Here is a 16,289-nt window from a genome sequence, read left to right as displayed (position 1 = left end):
ACGATCTGGTCATCGTGTCTGGATGTAAGCGCGTAGGCCTGCACCACCTTTAGCTTGTACCTCTTCTTAAGCCCAATTACGATAGCTGTCACCCTCTCTTTAATACTATCGAAACCTATGTTGCCAGCTATATCCTGACTGACGAGGAATCTCCACCCAGTTCCCGTTTGTTCGCTAATCCCGGATAGTACAGCCCACTCTTTAGTGCTGTATACGCCTCATCTGTCCTCCTAACCTCAAAGAGCCCTATGATATTCCATTTAATACCCTGTGGTTTCTCGAACAGCACGGCTAGGCTAGCCTCACTGGATCAATCAATCAATCAATCAATCAATCAATCAATCAATCACCTTTATTTCCTTTGAGAAGGAGGAGTGCGGGACTAAAAGCTCGGGGAGCTTGACGAGGTCCCAACTCCTTACTGGTTGGCAAACAGCAAGATGACGGCCAGTCATACATAAAAAAAACAGACAATATCAAGGACACACTAAAAAAAGGCAAACGCAAAAGAAACTCAAACAAAAATGCCGGTACAAATCAACAGAAGCTGTCGCGAACAAAATGAAATTATTTTAGTCTTGCAAAAAAACAAGTTGGCAAAAGTGTTTGACGATGTCATTTTGGTTACAGGTGGGATCAAACTCCACACGGTTTAGTAAATTTAGCAATGAGGGCAACGTGTAAGATAATGATTGTTCATCGTAGGATGTCCTAGGGGTGGGCACGGACCATATTTCTTTGTATCTGGTTTGACGATCACTTGTGTTCACCTGTAGTCTTGCAAGACGAATTGCATAATCCATATGAAATTTAACGAAAGCTTTATAGCGTACAATCAACCTATAATTGTATAAACAAAACACAGGAAGAATATCAAACTTTGAAAAAAGAGGCTTCGTGGAGAAAGTGTAATGTACATCAGCAATATAACGCACTGCTCTCTTCTGCAGTAAATGTAGCCTGCGCAAATTGGTCACACCAGTTGTGCCCCACACCATGTTACAGTACTGCATAAGAGATAGCACTAAAGCATTGTAAAGCATAAGTTTCACTTTAGCAGGGATAAAGCGCCGCACACGCGCAATGGCACCAATGGCAGATGACAACTTAGATTGGAGGTAGTCGATATGCTCATTCCAGGTAAGATGCTTTGAAAAATGTACTCCAAGACTATTTACAGAGTCCACCATCTCTAGCTGTTGGGAGCCAAGAAACAAATCCATCTGTTCTGTCAACACTTTGCCTCTAGGCGTATACAAAATTACTTTTGTTTTAGTGGGATTTATTTTCAAACAATTCACCTCAGCCCAGACCTTTAAATCAGCCAGCGTCTTGTTGGCCTTGCTTTCAATATCTTTGCACAAACTGCCTGTAATAAACAGTGTTGTGTCATCAGTATAAGAAATAACCGAAGAATTTTCTGTGCAGTGTACAATGTCATTTACATAGATTAAAAATAAAAGCGGTCCTAAAATGCTTCCTTGCGGCACACCAACATTAACCGGTTTCATTGCGGAAACGACATTGTTGGCATCTACAAATTGTTTTCTGAAAGAAAGGTAAGATTTAAAAAGCGCATGTGCTATTCCCCGCACGCCGTAATTTTCTAATTTGTTGAGAAGGACAGAATGATTGATCAAATCAAATGCCTTAGAGAAATCAATGTATATACCTAATGCCATGTGCTTACGACTGAATGCATCTATAATAATTTCTTTTTGAGTGAGAAGGGCTGTTTCGGTAGAGCGGTGCTGTCGAAAACCATGCTGAAAGTCATGAAGCAGGTTGTGGCGATTAAAAAATGATAGTAATCTTTCGTGCATTATTTTCTCAATACCTTTTGAAAATACTGGAATGATTGAAATCGGCCGATAATTAGTTAGGTCAGTCTTATCACCGCGCTTAAAGACTGGAACAACGCGGGCAATTTGCATTTTCTTAGGGAATACACCCGTAGACAATATTATGTTATAGATATGGGTAAGGACCGGGCTGATAATATCGAGCACGTACTTTAAAGGGCGTATCTGGATACCATCGGCATCCAGTGACTTGCTATTTTTTGTGGCACGGATGCAGGAAAAAACTTCAAGTGATGTAGTTGGAGCAAGGAAAAGCGATGTTGCATTCCTTATAACTGGTAGAAACTGCAAACAGTTGTTCAGGCTGGGATCGTCGTACTGGGAAGGTTCTATGGTGAAAACGTCATTAAACATTTGTGGAATTGCGTTTCCGGAAAGTTGCTGTCCATTATAATATAAAACATCTGGAATACCTGAACTCGAGGTGGGATGCAATAACGTATTCAATTTGCGCCAAATTACATCACTTCGTTGATTGTCAGGGTTACTAAATATACCTAAAAAATAAGAATCTTTTGCTGCCCTAAGCTTATTTGTCAGGCTGTTCCTAAATTTTTTAAACTCAGTAAACAGCGTTCCATCTCGACTTTTCACAAAACGTGCATACAAGGCATGTTTATGTTTAATCATGTCAAGAAGCTCGGTAGATAGCCAAGGTTTCCGCGCTTTAGATGTGCTTGCAAGTTTCTTCAGTGGGAAGTGTGTATTATATAAAGTTTTGCAAATATTTACAAAAGATGAATAGGCAGAGTCACTATCTTGTGCTCCGTAAACGGTTTCCCAAGTTTGCTGGGCGATTGCACAGCGAAAAGCCTCAAGATGTGGTGAAGTAATAGACTGAACATAAACCGGTTTCTTCGTTTTCTGAGTTACACGAGGGGTTTTATTCACTAGCATGATGATACCCAGATGGTCACTAATGTCAGTGTACACGGCATCAGCCTCCAAAGAATCGGTACTAATGTTTGAAATGAACACATCTAATAAAGAGGCGCTATCAACAATCACACGCGTTGCAGTAGATATAGTGTTTAAGAAACCTGAACTTGTAATTAGAGACTGAAAATCTTTTTGTACCTGGGACGATGATAGCATGTTTATATTGACGTCGCCTCCTAAAACAAGGTTCATTTTTTCTTCCGTTACATAAATAAAGAGCCTTTCAAGGAAAGCAAGAAAGCGGGTTGCATCACCTGACGGCGGTCTGTACACAACAGAGAACACATTTGTCCGGTTTTGCAATGTAAGCACCTCATAATCAGGAGTTGTATCAGTGAAATCGTGAACAAGTTCAGCAACTATGCCTTCTTTGAGCATAAGCGCTACGCCTCCCCCTCGCTTATCTCGACGGCTACAGAAAAAGGATTGATAACCAGAAAGCTGGAACCTATGCGATGTGGGCGTTAGCCAAGTTTCGGTTAACATTATAGCAGTAATTGGTATTCCGAAGCTGTGGATTAACATTTCTAAATCGTCTGTCTTATTTGCTAGAGATCGCACATTTTGATGGAAGAAGGTCATTGCTGGTTTTTTGTCTGATATAAGCTGTTTTAGCTCAGAAGGCAGATAACCCATATCTAAAACAACGAAGTCCAACAAAAGTTTTCACATTTGTTTTTCCTACGTCATCTTTTTCAGATCGTCATAGTGGGCAATGGGAACAATGGCGCTGCCTTCAGATTTTCGGGTGAAGATCTTGCCATTTCGGCACCATGCAAATTTCCAGCCGAGTTCTTTCTTTTTGCTGTTTGCAGCACCAAACAAACGTTTCATGGCTGGACATAAGTGCTCATTGATGTAAATGGGAGTGCTGGGCTGCAATTCTATGTCAATGTCCTCGGTTGTCAGTCGTTTTTTTCGAGCTTTTTCTAGAAAACAGTCACGCTTAGCCCTGTGTGTGAACTGTGTGTGAAATGAGGTTCTAGCGTTCAACGTTGCCGGGTTAAATTTCCAATGGTGGCCGGTCCGCAGCTAGAGGTTCTTAGCAGCCTGCCCTTCGTCACAGGTCTTACCACCGCCCTTGCTCAGTTGCTCCGCATCCGCTGGGGACGGAGGGCCGAGGGGAAGTTGGTTTGTCCGTTGAAGGTTGTGGCCAAGTAATACACCAGGGTGGCCAAATCGTGCTCTTGTGAGGGAATGAGGGGTCGGTTCTGGTCAGCGAGATGAGGCCGCAAACCTCGCCTTGACACGCGGAGTTTTCTTTATTTAAACCCGGTGGATAATTGCGCGGCACCGGGATTCGAACCCTGGTCCTCTTGCATGTGAAGCGGATGCTCTACATCTACTTCATTTAAATAGATAGTCCATATAATGCAATATAAATCTACAAATTTTCTATAATTCGGCTTCTTCACCCTATGTCTACCATGTTCCAGACCCTTCTTCCTCAGGTAGAACAGTTCAATGGAAATCAGGAACATCGATGCTGATAGCAATGGGTATCCCGGAGGAACTATCCTATGAAAAATTAATACAATTTTCGCGTGTTACTAATGCACTAGCGGTATATCTGTGTTCTGGTTCTACTCCGCCACCAGGGCGGAAAGGTTAAACAGCATCATCCGATCTCCGCAAATCTTCTAGCCCGAACTGCAGATGGGCACGAAGCACTCATTACCCATAACCGAGGCGATTTGGCTGTTCTTCGCAGGTATGCCGCAGTGACAACCACAACATCACAGCCCACAGCCGCGTAGGTCACGACGACCGTCGACGGGGCCGGAACACGCCACCACGGGAGCTTGCGCAACGGTCACCACAGCAGGTATCAAACCGCAGAAAAAAATCCTACGTTTAGCAGAAAGTGTGCGTGCATGGTGGCCACCGTAAAGTGGAAGCAAAGAAACTTGACAAATGATAAACAAAATGCTACCACACTTGTTAAATTTTTGTTATAGAAACGGTATTACTCCCGAGATAACTTCAAAAAGAGAACTGAAATTGGTTTTCATAGACAACAATCCGTTAATATGATGGTGTAGTTCTCGCATTCTGCATATGTACGCTGTAGCTTTCTTTGAGCAACGCTTTTCTATTCATACTACACAATGCGCATTGTTTTTCTTCATCTTTTCCTTTACTTATGTAACGTTTTTTTTTTTCAAGCTTTTTCCGGCATGTACTTTCGTTTACCACCGGTTTCTCATGCAGTTCAATTAGAATTGTTTGTTTTCCTTGTACAAGCCGATGTGACATAGTAAACAAGGTATTTCTGTATTGTGATTTGTGCTGTTCTTGTGCAGCTCTGCCATTATTTTTTTTCTTCTTCTTTGTTCTGTTTTTTTTTCTTGAATTTCTGTACTCTGGGGAGCTGGGAACTAGTCAAGCTGAATTTTCAGCTTTTTTCTCCCGCACTCCCTTACTTCCTGAATGAAATAAAGACTTTATTTATTTATTTATTTATTTATTTATTTATTTATTTATTTATTTATTTATTTATTTATTTATTTATTTATTTAACGTTCACGCATTGAGATCCACTCTGACAGCACTAAACATGGACAAACACAGCTTTAAATGCCACCGAAACTCGGGCACGCCACTTTGCGGCGTCTGCCATTCCGCAACCGGCTGGCCCACGTGCCGCAGCTCCCCCGCTCCGCTGATGTCGGCGCAGGCACTAGAGCGCGAACATTATCTGTGTGCCCTCCCTGCCATGGTGGCCGGTCAGTGTTCACACCTAAATATATTCTTACACCGTGTCGCGGACTCACCTCCGGGCTTGCTGGCGAGGCTGCATTATACTGGATGTTCTCGTCCGGAGAGGAAGGAACCGGTTGGGGGCGGTTCGTTGCAACGTGTGATTGGGAGTGTGGAGCTCTTATAACCATGCCGCTAAGGGGAGGGGAGGACGGGGCCAGAACAAGCAATATCCTTGTTGCACTTGTATTCCTCAAGTCTTAGAGGAACCAAGCAGCTTGAACCGGGGAAGCGACTGTATCTTGGGGAAAACAGCGCACTCCTAAGACAAGGGCGAAGAAAGATAAGACGATACAGCGCTCTATCGTCTTGTCCTTCTTCGTGCTGGTCTTAGGAGTGCGCTGTGTTTTACCCCCAAGATGAACTACCAACTAGTCCGCTCTTCCACCCTTGCAAGCGATTGTAGTTGGTCGCCTGTGGCCCCATTTTTGAAATCCGCGTTAGTTGGAAACACCGGTTGTAGTTTTGTGGACTCCGAAATTCGAGTTCGCAGTTTTGGTCCCATTATTAACGGCGCCCGACACCCGAAAAACCAGGTGTGTCTCGGTGCATAAGGAGGGCGAGATAGAGTTCGGATATTTCCGGTAGCAAGTCCGTGGCGGTCGGCGCTATGCCCTCGGCTTCTTCATTACATTCAGGAGGTGGACCCTCTTCGATGCATCGAGCAGGTCGAGGTTCGAAAGAACTCGAGCAATTTTTGTATTCATACTGACTTTTCTCATGTGTCCGCAAGACGTCCGGAATCCGGAAGCAAGCCAAGCAACTCTACGCATTAATGACCTCTGGAGGACTACTTTATGAAATCGGAGTAGTAACCTAAAGTTAAATCGTAGCGACGTCCTTTGGACTGAAAGAAGTTAATAGCCAGACACTGCTTTGTTCTTTCTGGCGTAGTACTTATTATTAGTCGCTTGGAGCAGACGGACCCAGTCTCGGCACCTAGGCGCACTGATCCACAAAATGTTCATTATTGCGACGAAGCTGTTGTTTGTTCACGCTGAAAGCCAGCGGCACGCGGCTTCATTACTTTGTTTTTGACGCGAGGTGTGTCCAGCTTTATCTCGAGTCATCACAGCAACACGCAATTGCTTCTATATTGTTCGAGCTTGTCGCTGGTTTTGCCGTTTTATCTCGAAGGTTCATAGCCAGCTTTAACATGAGCGCGGCCGTGAGAGTCGGTGATTCTGTCGCTATGCGACCATCGATAGCTTTTGCAGCTTTTAGGGTAGGCTTTCACCGTCTTCTCAACTACTCGACTGCCGTCACCACTTCGCGACAATATGCACGTGGGAGTATTCGGGCGCAATAGAGATGTACTGACGATACGGCGAAGCAACGGCACACCGTCGTACAAACTCAGACCGCCTCGTTCGAGTACCGTGCAGTTCGTGCGTTCGAGTACAGTTCGAGTATAGTCAGCGCTCTGTTTTTGAGCAGTCAGCTTCTCTCGAAGTAAGTCATGAACGAGCTCCGCCTTTAGGTTGATGCTTGTGAACATATTGCAGCCGAGTTGCAAAATGTAGCCGGAGCTTTATTAAGACCTCACCGATGAATAGTTCCAGGTTGTCAAATGCGCGCGAGGCGCCTCCCATGTTGCTAGTGAAACCATGTGTGTGTCGGCAGCAGCCAACCACTTCTGAGGTGCTTATTCCATAGACTACTAATAGTGCGTCAATTCGACCAGCATCCATTATATGCTAGCCGGCAGAATATTGAGGCCCATCGTGACAGGAAGGCGACCTGCCTCTATCTAAGAGTTTAGGCCGCGAAGATACAACCGATATACGACCCATCTGAAAGCCAGAGTTGATTTCCGTCTGACTGGGACGTCCACATGCAGGGATGAGGGTTTAGAAACATAGCTGAACGCGCACCAAGTCATCGAAAGCTGGTCATCGAGCAAGACAGTCCTAGATCATGATAACTTCCTTCCATCGATGTAGATTCGAAGGATGCGGGTGATAATTGGTAAACCATCAGCGCTGTGTTTGTCCTCTTCTTCCCTTGGCCTTGTGCCGTTGCGCTGCTTCACTAGATTTGCATTAAAGTGAGCTTCCTTCTTTACTCGGACCCCTAAACCAGGCGCTGGTGATGCTCAATAGGGAGTGGATGGCTGCAGCCAAGTGAGACAGACTAAGAATGATGCGGGCCGCGTCGTTACTCCTAGCGTTGTTAAAAATAAATCAATGCGGGGAGAACCCAATAGCTGCACATGTGGGCAGCAAACACTTTTTGCCCCATACTTACATGGTTGCCCCGAGTGCACAGTAGTGCATGCATCTCGGTTCGAGTGATAGGGGTTGGTAGCTTTAAGCCTATGCGTGTTCAGTTCTATGATTTGAAGTAAATTATCTAAAGCTCTCATTTGTGGCCGAGATACATGCTCAAAAAACATTAGCCTATGCAGGATTTAAAATATCTATTTCTGTTTTATAGCAGATATATGTGTTGATACCTGTTTACATCCGACCGACTTTACGGTGCCGCAGGGCTGAAAACGTAATAAAAGGGCTTCTCGTTTTGAAAAGAAATAACCGTTGAGGCGCTGTGAAAAAGAAGGGCAGAAATGAAAGGAGTAAACAGTCGGTGCGCTTTCACATATTATACCGCATGGCCGTAGGCGTTCGGTAAACCGATAGTGCACAGTAATCGATATGAAATATGAAGCTGAGGTGTAGAATGAGCTCCAGTGTGAACGGCAACGCATTAGGAACTTTCAATAATTTCGGTATGACTAATATCAATGATAAAGACCCTTTATTGTTTCTTGTTTATTTGTTTGTTCATTGTTTATTGGATACCTGCATCGCCCGTAGGGCACTACAGCTACAAACGTTAACTGTCACTTTACATATTATTTCAACGCATGGTAAAAAGCATCGTTCATCGAAATATACACAGTGCTTGATGGCAAACTTCCATTCTCGCACAGTTCTAACAAAAAAAAGAGTTACACGAAAATTCCCTGACCTTGAAATCGTGGTCCACTAGCTTCGATATATAAGTTAGTGCCTGGATATACTTCTCGTGGTTGATGCCTGTTTTAGAGTAATAAATGTTAAGAATAGATAGTTTCTTTCTAGGTGGATGATACACTTATTGAACTTTAGTGCAGAAAAAGCTACAAAATTCGTTCTGTTGCGAAAACTTGCTACTCCCTTTCGTATTGCAGCTATCTGTGCGCTGTTTCCGCAAGCATCGGTATGTGGTCGCCGACTGCTCAGCGTAGCATAACAGTGCATCGGTATTTCACCCTTCAAAAAACACTGTGAAACAATGGCGGACCCGCAGGCCCAGCATAATGTTCAGGCAGCTGTTGTATGTTGCAAGATACTGTTATGAACGCACTGATGGCAGTGCGCTTACATTGTGATGCTTAGCAAAATCTTGCTTTTGAAGTCGGTCATGCGTTCCCTTAGAGCAGACAAGACAGCCATAGAAATCCATTTGTGTGCGTTTTTGAGAATAAATAGTAGATAACTTCAAGCTTCACGTGGAGGTATGTGCGGATATATTGACTGTTATGGAGCTATCTTATGAGATGCTGAATAATTGCATTCATAAAAAACTGTCCGCTGAAAAAAGTCGCTTCTGCAAAATTTCTTGGTACGTTATCGGCGCGCGCAAGGCATGGCAATCCACATTTCGCATAGCATCTACTGTGTGTATGAAAGCTTAGTACATGTGGGCAAAAATTCAAGCACCGGATGGCGACGACCCATGATGTTATTGTTCTTGAAACGAATGAACTTCAACTTCCTGCCTTCACCCAGGTTATGCACCTGTCAAGCGCGTAAAATAAGGTGCACTTACAAAGGCTGTCACTTGCTAGAAGTGCTCTCTAGCACAGCTAAGCCGCGTAACATACTCACTTTGTTACACTTTGGGGACCGACGCACGTAGCCTCGAAGGCATAGATTTTTTGGGCATGAAATACAGTGTATAACAAAACGCGCATTAAAGTTGATTTTGCTGTTACATATATTTTTATTGTGCAGTGATTTTATGATAGCGACCACGGAAACAAAACATCACATAAACACGCTGTAATCCGCCATGTTGTTTATCGTCCGGATTCTGGATGTGCTAGGAACTTGTATTGCTATGCCATTGCTATAACATAAATTTATTGCTGTCATGGCCAAAAATTAAGCTATTTACAGCTATAAACGAGCCTAATTTTGAAGGTGGCGATTACAAATCGCCACTTCGAAAATATCTTTAGTCAGCCGCCATTTTCGTAGCAGCGAGCGCATTCTCCTTTCCTGCTCCTCATCGCGTAGAGTGAAGGGCAAGTGAGTTGCCGAAGCGCACGCCTCTTCATTTTGCGCGCTCGAGAGGAGTCTCACTGACTACTTCAAGTGCTTGTGGGGAGAAATTTTAAGCGGAAGCCTTCAATGCCTCGTCGTTGTCGACAGAAGGTTGTCAGCAGAGGTGTCACGCTTTTCGGTTGGTCGAAATGTTTATGACGTCAGACTGCGCGGATTCGAAGTAATGAGGTCACCCATGGATGCCTGACGCCACCTTTTCGAGCAGACGACAACTAATACAAAATATTGCCGTCCGTTCCGACAGGGGGCGTAAGGCGTCCGTGGGTGACCACAGTACATACTTCATTACTGTTAACAGAGCCATGGATACAACCGAACTCATCGAAGCAGAGGGAGAGAGTCGTGCTAAAGACGCAGTAAAAGTGTGTAGTTGTAATGTGTAGTCAAACTGTGCAGTCAAATAAAGTACTGGTACAGCACAAACACTCTCGCAGTCAATGCCAAACAGTGCTCCAGGAAAGGCGTTCGCATTGCAGCACTTTAGATAACCAAACTTCCCCCTGAATATTTTATTGCGAGAGCATTAAAAGCGTCATCAGAAAAGAAATGTGTCATCGGTCACAAAATTCACACATTGGCTAGTGGGTAGTGACGGCGCCAGACCGGATAACTTTCATTGGTTGGTGTCACCTGACCGGGAGTGACTAACTTGCGCCAAAGGCATCCACATCTTCTAGTCCTGTCTCATTGCCAACAGATACGGTAACTAAGCGTCCCTTTCATTTTTTTACGTTATGTACTCAAACACGATCCAGCCAAGTTAATGAGCAATGACAGGATCTTTAAGTAGTATTGAGCAATCCCTGAAAATGGCAACTGATCATTTGGAATAAGGTGCCAGCTTCACAAGCAGAAAAGGGCGAAAGTGTAAAATATCATCCTCGAATACAGAAACAACACAATTCATAGTATAATGCAAACGATACCAGCGTGCCATGTGAATTTTCATCGTGAGTCAAATGCAAGGCCAACTCTTCGTCAAGCAACGCCGGCGCTGTTCTCTCTCTCTCTCTCTGCTTCTCCACACGCGTTTTATTCTTTCTGTACAGCCAGAGCAAGCATCTCCGCAAGATGCTCAGAAACCTGTGCTGGCTTCATCATCGACATTAACATCTCCTGAAGCCCCAGTGAACCGACCGGAGGCCGCTAGTGCAAGTCCAGACTCCGAAAGACATGAGCCCAAGGAGAAAACATCGAAGGTATGTTATAGCGCAGCCGCGTAAGAGTTGATGTAAGCAATAAGCAAGTCACTTATCAAGCCAGGAGAGACAGCAAACAGACGCAAGGAAAGATTGTTGCGGCTTAGGGTTATATTGCCGCGAAGCTATGAAATATTTGTTTGTTCATGCACAAAACCGCCAGCACTTGGCTTTGTGACTACTGATATCATGAGATTGATCTGGAATGTGCGTACCCACGCACAAATTGTTCGACGCTTTTCGGGGTTAGCCTTATCTCGAAGCTTCTTCGTCCGTTTTAAATTGACCATGGCCGAGAGCAGCGTTGATTCTATTCCTCAAAAACTTTGGAGAACGCTTGTAACCGTCGCTGAGTTGTTGAGTGCTTCGAGGCCGTAGGCCAGCCCAATAAAGAGCTGCTTTTGAAAGCCTTTCACTCTATTCCTGACACCTGTACTGCTGTCAGTACTGCTTGGCAATATTTATTTTTCTGCTGATGTGAAGCAAACTCCTCGGCCTAATAGGTGCGAGAGGCCCGGATGATAGGTATTGATTAAAAATGGGAACACAGTACGCTAATAAGCTTGCTAAAAGGCTTAGCAATCCAATGCCTAGCTTGGTCGCTCCCCGCCTTTTTGAGCAGCTACTAAAGATACCGCTGGCGACATAGGCGGGCCCTTCTATATTTCCACTCATCCCGCTCCATTGCACGGCCACGGCGGCAGTAGTAGTGTGTCAATTTACTGTTCGTCATTCCAACTATATATCATTTGCTTGCGTTTACTAAGCTCACTGTCTTCTTCGTGTGTGTTAACCCTAGCCCTATATTTTTCCTTTCTTTAGCTCACTGCCCTCCTCCAAATTTAAATTCAAGCCTTTTGTCCGCGTTTTAGGTTTCTTCCCCCTAGGTGAGCGCCAGCAATATACAACTGTTCTGAGTGGTTAAGATACTGCTTCCCATTTTTAATCTTGTTCTTATTCCAGTATCGTGGTCCCGCTATGCGGTCACTACTTTCCCTGCGCAGAAGCACTCCTTTAGTCATTTCAGTTTCTCGCTGCCTACTAGATACTGCTGTTTCCTTGCCGACCTGTTGAATATTACTGTGGTTTTATTTCAAATGATTTTTAGGCCAAGCGTTCAGCTTTGTCTCCATTGGGCCTCGATTATGCTCGGCAGTTCGTACCTAGGGTTACATGGCAAGGCAATCTCATCAGCAAATCAGAGATTGTTAAAGTATTCAGTATTCTCGTTTATCCCACACTCCTTTTAATCCAATTCCCTGAATGCATCCCTAACCGCACTGTGAATATCACTCGAAAGGACGTATGTCGCTACCGCACACATTTGGTTTATTCATATTTAGTACTTCTGCTCTCCGGGATGATGTCTGCTATGATGTCGCTAAGAAAAAATTTCCTAGCGCCTCTGAATCTATCTCTTCGACACCATGGTTACGTGAACCTGCATGACTGCTGATGTCACAGAGCTAACGGTATTTCTTGGTAAATACAAGTTATCTATGAACAGAATAGGCGAATGAGCACTTAATAATATGTTAAACACGCTGGAAGGAAGGGATGGTTTGCGATTATAAAAAAGAAAAACCTCGAAACAAGATGATGAACAAAAAAGAGCTGAAGACCCTGCTCCGCCGGCCTCCACAGGGAAAAAAAATTGTCTCGAGGTTTCCATTGACAGCGCTCCACAAAAGTCGCAAGAATTCTACGAACTGCCTGCACTTTTTTTCTTCCACAGTGCAACACCCGCATGACATATGTTCCGCTGTTCTTCACGCCTCACAAACAGTGACGCGTGATTTCGTCGGCCACACTGCAAAAGAAGCAAAGTGAGCAGTGGCCGCTAGAGCTCCTTGGCTCGCATAAGCTAAGCCCCTGCGTCGACTGTAGGGCTATCGGTCGCTAGTGAAAGTGTTCTGATCTGGTGCAGGAGCTTCTCACTAACAGAGGCTTTGCATGCTTCCATTATGCGTACAAAACCGTACCTCGTAGCTGGCACTGATTGCGTCAGGCTCATACTTGTAAAAGTCCGGTATTATACACAGAATAGTTTCACTATTCATTTTTCTTTCGTGACCCTTAGACGCGAGGCTTAATATATTGTTACGGGGATGGGTATTTACCAGCTGAGCAGAAAAATATGACCGGAAAAGCGGTTTATCTGAGCGCAAAAGACCGAATGGTCATCATAGGACCCCCCATAGGACGGCAAAGGCCTCTCCCATGTCTCACCAATTAAACCTGTTCTTTGCCAGCTGCGGTCAGCATATCCCCATAAACTTCATAATATCATCCGCCCACCTAAATTTCTTTCGCCCTCTGTTACGCTTGCCTTCTCTTGTAGTTGACTCCTTTACCCTTAACTAGCGGTTATCTTGCCTTCGCATTACATGCCATGCTCGAGCCCATTTCTTCATCTTGATTTCTACTACGATGTAATTCACCCGCGTTTGTTCCCTCACCCACTCCGCCCGCTTCCGATCTCTTAACGTTGCACCTATCATTTCTCTTTCCGTAGCTTCCTGCATTTTCCTTAACTTTATCAGAAACCTTCTCGCTACTCTACACGTCTCTGCCTCGTAGATGAGTACGGCCAAGCTACAACAGTTGTATAATGTTCTTTAAGGGGATATTGGTAAACTGCCATTCATGATCTAAGAGAACCTGCCATATGCGCTCCACCCCATTCTTATTCTTCTAGTTATTTCCCACTCATTATTCAGATCACCCTCCGCTACCTTCCCGAAGTGGACGTATTCCCTTACCACTTCCAGCACCTCGCTACCAATTACGAATTGCTGTTCCTTTGCGATATCTTGAACATTATTTTGGTTGTCTGCATATTAATTTAAAGGCCTACCGTTCTGCTCTGCCTGTCTAACTCATATCTAGCTCACCTCCTCAGTGACTTAGCAAGGCAAAGTCATCTGCGAATCAAGAAGACTTAGGTATTTTCCATTAAGTTTTATTCCCAACTGTACCCAATTAAGGCCAGGGAAGACCTTCTGTAATCACGCGGTGAATAGCATTTGCGAGATCGTGTCTCCCTGCCTGACAACCCATCTTATTGGAATTTTATTGCTGCATTTATGAACTACCTTGTTACCTGTGCAGTTATTATAGATATCTTCTAGTATTTTGACACAAGACTCTGGTAGGACTATGGTAGGCGTGCAATCGTTATCTTCCATTATTTGCACATAACACTCTTCCACACTCTGTTTCCGCAATGCCTGCTTGACTGCTCAGGTTTCAACTTAGTCAAATGCTTCCTCGTAATCAATGAACGCTATATATAGAGGTTGGTTGTATTCTGCGCATTTCTCTATCGCCTCATTGATAATGTGAATATGGTTTATTGTCGAGTTCCTTTAAGAAAGCCTGTCTGATCATTCGCTTGATTGAAGTCTAAGGTTGTCCTGACCCTATTAGCGATTCCCTTAGTAAATACCGTGTAGGCAACAGACAATAAGCTGATCGGTGTGTTATTCTTCAAGTCCTTGAGGTCTCCTTTCTTATGAATTAAGATCATGTTACCGTTTTTCCAAGCTCTAGGTCCGCAGAGGTCACAAGGGGTTGCGTATACAGGGTGGCTAGTTTTTCGAGCCCAATCTCTCCTCCGTCCTTCACAAATCTGCTGTTACCTGATCCTCACCAGCTGATTTCCCCCTCTGCATTGCTCCCAAGGCTTTCTTTACTTCCTCCTTCTTTACTGGCGGGATGTCCCATTGCTGTGTTCCACTGCCTCTCTCAGTAACTTTCTGATTGCAATCGCTACTGTATAGATTTGAGTAAAACTCTTCGGCTACTTTAACTATCTTATCCATATTGCTAATCACATTGCCCTCTTTGTCTCTTACCGCATGCTTCTGGTTTTTACCTATGCCTAGTTTTCTCTTCGCTGCTTTTAGGCTACCTCCGCTCTTTATAGCATGCTCGATTTTCTCCATGTGAAACTTCCTGATGTCGGATACCTTGGGCTTATTTATTAACTTCGACAGCTCTACTAGCTCTATTCTATCTATGGAGATAGACGTCCTCATGCTTTGCGGTTTTTTAATCAGATCCTTAGTCTCCTGAGATAGCTTCCCGATATCCTGTGGAACCATCCTGCCGCCTACTTCTACGGCACACCCCGTTATGATATCTGTGAGACGATTGTTCATTGTTTCAACATTACGGTCGTCTTCCTCAGTTTCAGTTGAATATCTGTTCTGCAGTGATATCCTGAATTCCTTTACTTTCCCACTTACCGCGAACTGGTTAATAGGCTTCCGCTTTACTAATCTATTCCGTTCTCTTCTCAGGTCTAAGCTAACTCCAGACCTTATCTTTCTATGGTCGCTACAACGCAGCTTTCCGAGGACCTGTACATCCTGCACAATACTAGGGTTTGCGCTTAGCATAAAGTCTATTTCATTTTTAGTCTCACCATTGGGCCTCTTCCATGTCCACTTCCTGTTGGCTCGTTTGCGGAAGAAGGTATTCAGGATCCGTGAATTATTCCTCTATGCGAACTCTACAAACAACTCTCCACTGCTAATCCTAGAGTTTGTGCCAGTTTCCTACCGTCTGTTCTCTGGCCTGCTCTTTGTCTACTTTAGAATTGAAGTCACCCATTAGTACAGTGCACTGTGATGTTACTTTGTTCATTCCCGATTTCACGCCATCATAGCATATTTCAACGATGTGGTCATCATGGCTTGATGTAGGGCTGCACCACCTTCAGCCTGTACCTCTTCTTAAGCCTAATTACGATAGCTGCCACCTCTCTTTATTACTGTCGAAACCTATGTTGCCAGCTATATTCTGACTGGGCAGGAATCTCACACCCAGTTCTCACTTGGTCGCTAATCGACAATAGCACAGTACCTGCCCGCCCTTTAGTTCTGTATAGACCTCATCTGTCCTCCTAACCCCACAAAGCCCTATGACATCCCATTTAATACCCGCTAGTTTCTCACTGGATAAGGGTCTAGCGTTCAGCGTTGCCAGGTTAAGTTCTAATGGTGGCCTGTCCGCAGCTAGAGGTTCTTAGCAGCCTCCGCTTCGTCACAGGTCTTACCGCCGCCCTTGCTCAATTGCTTCGCATCCGCTGGGGACTTAACACCGAGGGGTAATTGATTTGTTCATCGAAGGTTGCTGCCAAGTAATACACCAGGGTGGCCAAATCGTGCTCTTGTGAGGGAATGAGTGGTCGG

The 16,289-nt window shown here is 44.4% G+C and overlaps 1 protein-coding gene across 1 annotated transcript in view; it reads left to right on the top strand.

Moving 5' to 3' along the window:
- The window catches only part of LOC149326727 (acetylcholinesterase-like), a 61,011-nt gene that overhangs the window by 10,663 nt on the left and 34,059 nt on the right, over window positions 1-16,289 (top strand). Inside the window, exons 2-3 of the mRNA XM_089564661.1 lie at window positions 4,513-4,626; window positions 10,942-11,091. Coding sequence (XP_089420787.1) covers window positions 4,513-4,626; window positions 10,942-11,091 — 264 coding nt within the window. The remainder of the gene's footprint in view (window positions 1-4,512; window positions 4,627-10,941; window positions 11,092-16,289) is intronic.

Source organism: Amblyomma mixtum, chromosome 10 (assembly GCF_055824585.1).
Source record: "Amblyomma mixtum isolate Tamu chromosome 10, ASM5582458v1, whole genome shotgun sequence".
NCBI classification, from domain to species: Eukaryota; Metazoa; Arthropoda; class Arachnida; order Ixodida; family Ixodidae; genus Amblyomma; species Amblyomma mixtum.
Note: the sequence above shows the minus strand (reverse complement) of the source record. Positions and strands in the feature narration are given on the sequence as shown.